This window comes from Brachyistius frenatus, unplaced genomic scaffold (genome assembly GCF_029030835.1).
Source record: "Brachyistius frenatus isolate BFR_SWC_R1_liver_20210118 unplaced genomic scaffold, ASM2903083v1 Contig_4, whole genome shotgun sequence".
In the NCBI taxonomy this organism is placed as follows: domain Eukaryota; kingdom Metazoa; phylum Chordata; class Actinopteri; family Embiotocidae; genus Brachyistius; species Brachyistius frenatus.
The window spans coordinates 2,823,173-2,830,276 of record NW_027210603.1 but is presented as its reverse complement, the minus strand read 5'-3'; the positions used below and the strand labels follow the sequence as shown (position 1 = coordinate 2,830,276).

The 7,104-nt window shown below is 45.1% G+C and overlaps 2 protein-coding genes across 4 annotated transcripts in view; one reads left to right on the top strand and one right to left on the bottom strand.

The window, feature by feature from the left end:
- The first annotated feature begins 1,525 nt into the window (after positions 1 to 1,525).
- myog (myogenin) lies at positions 1,526 to 3,938 on the top strand. Its single transcript, XM_069710155.1, has 3 exons — positions 1,526 to 2,224; positions 2,884 to 2,983; positions 3,075 to 3,938. Exons 1-3 carry the CDS (start codon positions 1,691 to 1,693, stop codon positions 3,191 to 3,193), a joined length of 753 nt encoding a protein of 250 aa, XP_069566256.1. The 5' UTR covers positions 1,526 to 1,690; the 3' UTR covers positions 3,194 to 3,938.
- An 873-nt stretch (positions 3,939 to 4,811) lies between these two features.
- Positions 4,812 to 7,104, bottom strand: part of ppfia4 (PTPRF interacting protein alpha 4) — a 58,512-nt gene continuing 56,219 nt past the window's right edge. For all 3 annotated transcript variants that reach the window (XM_069710167.1, XM_069710175.1, XM_069710184.1), the window contains one exon: positions 4,812 to 6,523. The gene's annotated coding sequence lies outside the window, so the exon portion shown is untranslated. The remainder of the gene's footprint in view (positions 6,524 to 7,104) is intronic.

Here is a 7,104-nt window from a genome sequence, read left to right as displayed (position 1 = left end):
CCAACTAGTTTTGGAAACAGGGTTGTAATGATTTTTTCATTCATCTTAATAACAGGGAGTATATAGTATAGCTTTCTATTTCTTTTTAGGGTTCATTTTAAAGATTGAACCAACAATATTCACTGATGTGAAGTTATCTACTTACATGTTTTTATGCTTTTAGTAATCGTTTACGATCTGGTTGGTTGAGTTTGGATCTCCACAGATGAGAGGAAATACCTATTTCAGGAATTTTTAGTCATTATGAGAAAAAAAAAAAAAATCTAAATATGAACCTGTAGTGTTACAAAGACATTTTACTGTGTCTTTTAGTGAAACTTACAGTCGAGACTTTCAGAGAAAACATGTGAGAAATGTCCCAGGCTTGGCTTGATGTGTCAGTGGTACTGTATGAGCCAGACACTACGCCCCTGTACATTTCATGTGCTGTGACCAGAAAACACAGCAGTTCTCCATCACTCTGGCAAGCTTGTGATATTACAGTGATCAACTTATGGTAGTGATACAGGATACACACACACACGTAAGACATCTCACACTATCTCAATCATTTCAGGCCACTTCTCCGCTGACAGAAGTGTGTGTTTTGGCCGGGCGTCCATGCCAGCGGAAGCCGGTCCGATTTAGCTAGTGAGCTATGAGGTGAGATATGTCCTGGAACGATTAACACCCTCCGGCTAGGCTAACGCTACGACTGGCTGGGAGAGGTCAGGACAACGAAGGCCATCGTCTCATTATTGTCCCTTGATTTCTAAGAGTAATGTGAGCCAGTGTCAACTTGGCGCTGGACTTACTGTGCTGTACCGTTGCACCGACCTGTCTGGTTTCCGACAGTAGCAGAGCTTAGAAGGTCACCTGCAGCACACAGTGCAACCATCCTCGAGGGAAAGTCAGCAGATATGAATGCAGTGACATTAACCCAAAGACCCAGCGACACAATCGCGGGAGCTTTAATGTCGCCTTGAACACCTTTAGTGTGGATCATTACGAACCTGAAATTGCTTCCCTCACAGGAGTTCACAGGATTCATCTGTGACCTAGCTTCAGTAAACAACAATCTCTTCGTTTACTTCCCTTCAAAAACTAGGGGTCAAACAACTTCTTGTCGCAGCATATCACCGGCTCCCAGCAGAAGTGACAGCTGTCTCCAGACTGTCCCTACTGTCCCTCCTCCCTCATTGCGGAGCGCTTCATGTGCAGAGGGGGACGCAAGTCTGGGATTAGCTCATTAAGAAGGACGTCTTTCATCTGTGGTTATCTCTCCCATTTCCACGGCAACCCGATCATATCCTGGCCTCTTAAGAAACCCACGAGCACACAAACCCACGTGCGAGCACACACAATTGGGCCTGAAAGCCCTAGAGAGCAAGGCCCAACAGAGATGTGAAGTGTAGATGTGCAGCAACAGCTAAACGTCGTGTCAGGTTTCTGGGGGCTCGTGCTAAATTTAACCCTGTGATCCTGCAGCAGGCAGAGGGGTTTAAATGCCAGCCTACAGTTGCTCCACACCAGTTGTTCACCTCACGTCTTCCACTCATCACAAACTCAGGCCAGGAAGAAGACAGGCGCGCACACGTACACTCCCACCACACGCTTCAGACGTAGGACCGAAGACCACATACTGAAGAGCAGTACCAGGGGAGAGCAGGGATCTTTGCCCCCTTACATTCAGACCACAGCGTTGTCCACTATGGAGCTTTTCGAGACCAACCCGTACTTCTTCCCCGACCAGCGCTTCTATGAAGGAGGGGACAGCTACTTCCCCTCTCGCCTGCCGGGGGCATACGACCAAACTGGCTACCAGGACAGGAACTCCATGATGGGCCTGTGTGGGAATCTGTCTGGAGGTGTTGGAGTCGGGGCGACGGGTACGGAGGACAAAGCCTCTCCGTCCAGCCTGTCGCCTCACTCTGAGCCCCACTGCCCGGGCCAGTGCCTGCCCTGGGCCTGCAAGCTGTGTAAAAGGAAGACGGTGACCATGGACCGTCGGAGGGCAGCCACAATGAGGGAGAAGAGACGTCTGAAGAAGGTGAACGAGGCCTTTGACGCTCTGAAGAGGAGCACCTTGATGAACCCCAACCAAAGGCTGCCCAAGGTGGAGATCTTGCGAAGCGCCATCCAGTATATCGAAAGACTGCAGGCCCTGGTTTCCTCCCTCAACCAGCAGGAAACCGAGACAGGACAGCAGGGATTGCACTACCGACCCAGCGCTGCACAGCCAAGAGTAAGTAGAAGAGAGGCTGGGTGAGGAGAGGTACAAGTTCACTTAGAAAAAGGGGCAAAAGGCAAAAAAAAAAAAAAAGAACAGACCAGAAAAATATGCAGTGCACTTCTTGGAAAGTGTCAGAGGATGCTGACATTTTTTTTTTCACAATGCGTGACTTTGCTGAACTGATCTACTCTAAACCTGCTATGGAAGTGATCATCGCGATTAGGTTTTGAGGTGTTAGTGGTAGAAAAAGGCTTCTCTTTGGGTTGAGTCATAGAATGAGCTGCGCTGTCAGAGGTTTTGAAAGTTATGATGAGTTTTCAGCTCAGTTATAATTAATAATAATAACAATATAAATGAGAAACATTAACAAAAAGTAATGACAGGTGCCAAAATTAAACAAAAACCAAGAAACAGCTTTGTAAACGGGTCATAGTATATGACACACACCGTATGTAAATATATTTATACCGAATATTTTCATCTGTGCCTTCTGATGGAAAAGTCTTCTGAGGGGGTCACAGGATGCATTGGTGGCGTGTGTGTGTGTGTGTGTGTGTGTGTGTGTGTGTGTGTGTGTGTGTGTGTGTGATTTTTCGCTGCACTCTCGTGTGTGCTGTATTGTAACAGAGTGACTGACAGCAACTTCTGTGTGTGCGTCTCCATGGTAACAGGTGTCATCGTCAAGCGAGCCCAGTTCGGGCAGCACCTGCTGTAGTAGCCCGGAGTGGAGCAGCACTCCGGAGCAGTGCACGCAGAGCTACAGCAGCGAGGGTGAGCACAGTTCAACACTCAAGTCCCATGAGAGCGCACGGACAGACCGCTGCACCGTCGCAGATACTGAGTGTGTGACTCTCTTTCGCAGATCTCCTGAGTGCTGCTGACTCTCCAGAGCAGGGGAACATGCGTGCCTTGACCTCCATCGTGGAAAGCATCTCTGCAGCTAACGGACCTGTGGCTTTTCCCGTGGACATTCCCAAATAGACCCTCGAGCCAGCAGACCCAAAGGTGCACAGAGAGCCACAAACAAAACCCAAAGTGACAATTGGTAGTGGAATCTGACAACCAATCCCAAATGATTATTTCAATTATTTTGTGCATCTACTGAACTGAGTGTATTGTCTTATGCTAAAATTTAAAAAAAAAAAATTGTGATTGATCAGTTTTTTAACTCTGCTTTTCCAAGTGTCTGCTAGCCAAACTGAATTCCTCCCGTTCGCAACGAGGCCTTATTCCCTTCATTACCTGCCTTTTCCCACAGTCCAGACCTGCCTGTCAGAGCCACAGGAGCTTAGTCCACCCAGAGATTCAAAGACTTTGCTGCATGAACACAACACCTAGTTAGTAGTGTGGATCTCTGTTCGGCTTTCCTCCAGACTGATAGAGCCACAGACGAATAACAAAGCCTGTTTTTTCTTCTTTCTTAATTTAAGTTTTCCTCTTTTCAAAACCTTTCCCTGATCTTTCATTCTTTTTGTGTGAGTTTTAATGCTTAAAAAAACACGAGTTTATTTGTGGGGCCAATATGTACCATGGCAGTTTTGACCAAGATCTGCTTAATTTAAACTGGTTATAAATGCTAGCGATGTAAATACGTTCCCTTTTTTTACAGAGTGGTTTTGCCATTTTATTTTGTATTTTTTGCTAACTTATTTTGAACTTTTATAACTAAGATTGTTGTGTATTTGTAGATGTTCTGGAAAGTGCTATTTTCTGTTGAATTCTTTAAATAAAGACCATTTTCAATACGCGGTCTAATGTTGTCTTTAACGGTGCAGTTTGTAAAAATGTACTTCCATCTTGTATTACCACTTTGTAGGTCACGAGGCGATAGAGACTCGCTGTGGCGTCCAGGCAGTCTTCCCTCAGTTCATTGTTATACTGAAATATGACTGTGGCCCATCAGATTCTGTGACCAACAGTGTTGATTAGGTTGGTTTGGTTGAAGCGTGAGGAGTGGTGGTAAGTACATTCTTTCCCTGCTGTGAGTTGGTATTTGGGTTTCTCTATTGCTGATGATTGTAACGAGTGATTGTGTGGACCCAGTAGTGAATAAAACAATGGGGACCGGTTACACCTATAGTTTATGTTCTCACTTGCTTATCTCAGTTCATGGCAAGACCAATGTAACAAGAAAGAAAGACAGTTTTCATTAGCTGCACTGAAGGTCTGTTTTGAATTGGCCAAACAAGGTCAGTGCGCCTGCTTTGTTTGTATAAAGTTGCCGCACTTTGGTCGATAGCTAGATGACGAGATAATTGAACTCAGGTACAGATATTCTAACTGCGCTGAACCCTTCTGTGTTTGTGCAGTTAATGTCCCCTGTACATATTCTCCCCATGATGCCTCCCAGTGACTCACTATTGCCTCTTGAGGTGCTGGAGGGTATTACGAGATAGGATGGGCCAGGGCTCGCTGGTTAGCATGCAAGCTTCAGTCGAAATTAAGTTCAACACAATACATAGGCGTCTTTGATGTAACGTTAAAGCGGTTATTTCTTAACATCCTGTGAATAATTTTAGTTAATTTTTGAATGTTTTGCACCTTTAACTAACAATAAGAATCTTTGGCAGAGATAACTTCAAAAGGAACACAACATCCAAAATCTTTAAAAAACAGCTTTACTTATGTCTATATAGTGTCATAAATACAGTACACTTTTTTAAATAGCCAAATAATAAAATCTTGATTTGTCAGCATTGTTTCACACCTGGAATAAAGACACAGTACTCATAGCTGCCACATAGCACGTTACACCTTTTAGACACCTTGGAAAAACTGTAAAATAATAAAAAAAAGATTGTACACCCATCCAGCACTTCACTGGTTCATATGCTGTGTTCTCATCGGATGAGGAGTTGGTCGGCCAAGAGGACTGACTGCTCACTGGCAGGTCTCCATGGCAACTTAATAGGAGGTGACGGTAAATAGACAGAAGAATAGACAAGTCTGTCACTTGGAGGAGTTTTTTGTGGATATCATTGGCTGATGTTGAGCAGCAGTTTACAGTTTGATTTGAGAGAAAGTAAGGAATCAACAGAGAGGAGCTACAGTGTTCACACTACCATCCACAGGGAAAAGTCATGGTCACATGGCTGGGGTCGGCCATTCACACACAACCGCTCTACAAGTCTCGAGCCGAGAGACTCAGTCATTCCCTCACACACACACACACACACACACACACACACACACACACACACACACACACACACACACACACACACACACACACACACACACACACACACACACACACACACACACACACACACACACACACACTCTTCATATTAAAGGATTCTCTCTAGTCTAGGCTACATAGTGTCATACAGAAGGCGAGAGAGGCGGAAAGAGGAGAGCTAACAGCTACATCGTGTCAAAAGAGGAGGAGGAGGAGGAAGGAAAAGGAGAGAACAGGAGATAGGCAAAGAGAAAACGTCTGAAATTGGACCCATGAACCTGTGAAGAGTCCTTGTAGAAACGCACACTTCCCTTAATGAGTCCCTCCCACCAACGATTCACACACTTACAGCATACAGCAAAAGACACACAAAGGTCCAACACAGAGAGAAAGACAAAGAGAGAGAGAGAGAGAGAGAGAGAGAGAGAGAGAGAGAGAGAGAGAGAGAGAGAACAGTCACTATCGAATACAGGGCATTGGGTTTCATACAGCAATGATATTATATTGTTTTCCATATATATTTCCAATATATATATATATAATATTTCTATAAAAAACATAAGTCATCCATTTTATTTACAGACGATAAATGAGTAATACCTTGCATAACCGGTAGAGGGGTAATGTGCAGTGGGATCGGCCATTTATACAAGTATTCATCATTCCCAAGTCCAAACCAACAACTGCTCACCGTCGCCTTAAATCTTTTCCACACCAATCAGCTGTTGGGTTGTGAAGGACGCTGATGACGCAGCACAATTGCTTTGGACTTGGCCATGTTGAGACTATCAGAACCAGGACAAGAACCCACAGCTGAGACCAGGGGAGTGGGAGCACAACACCACAACAACAAGGCTACTGGGAGCACTAGGGTAAACTGGGAGAGACCGAGATGAACCTCCTTTACAGCAGCGAGCGCAGCCAATGAGCACTCTCAAGAGTTCAAAGGTCAGAGTTGGCCTCTGTATTGCACGTGTCCGAAGGAGAGGTGAGAGGTGAAAGGTGGGAGGTGAGGCTGGGCAACAAAGGGGTGAAGCCTCCCTCTGAGGCACCCAGGTCCCCCTCTCCAGATTTGGCATATCACTCTCAAAAGGCCGCAAGCATATGTCCATATAGGTAATGAGAATGCACTGGAAGAGACAGGAAGGAAGAGAAAGATCAAGTAGCCGTCTGTACTTTGACATTTTGAACATTTACAATACAGGCAGACATGATGTGTAATTGGTGAACACGTGTACATGTTAAGCTTTAGAAATATTACTGGACCAAAAACCAGGTCCAAGGAACGACATCCGCTGTCGTCAACAATCACGCTTTTTTTGTTTTCTCATCATTTCTTGTTCATTTCCTGTTTTATTTTGTTTCCTCGCCTCTTTTCTTGTTTCTGGTATCTTCACGTCCTGCCCGCGTTTCTTCCCGCCTTTTTGATTGTCTTCCCCGCCCAGACTTTTTCCCCTTTTGTTCAGTTGTCTCGCTGCTCTCTATAAAGTCTGCATGCCTTTTACCTCCTGTGCCAGATCGCCGATGTTTCACAGCTCTTTCTTCTTCCCAGTGTTTTGTGAGTTGTGTGTACTGACGTGTGTTTTGCCTTTCGGACCTTTCTTTTGGCTCGCCCTCCGATACCTCTGCCTGATCTCTGTCTGCCTGGTTGCTTGGATGTTGGACTGAACGTGACATTTGAATTTACAGTTTAATGACTTTTGCCTAAAGA

Bases quoted from the DNA above. Each gene is read 5' to 3' on its own strand.
- myog (XM_069710155.1), top strand. From the start codon at position 1,691: ATGGAGCTTTTCGAGACCAACCCGTACTTCTTCCCCGACCAGCGCTTC. The intron at 2,225-2,883 runs GTAAGTAGAAGA...CCATGGTAACAG, and splicing joins CCAGCGCTGCACAGCCAAGA to GTGTCATCGTCAAGCGAGCC. The intron at 2,984-3,074 runs GTGAGCACAGTT...TCTCTTTCGCAG, and splicing joins GCAGAGCTACAGCAGCGAGG to ATCTCCTGAGTGCTGCTGAC.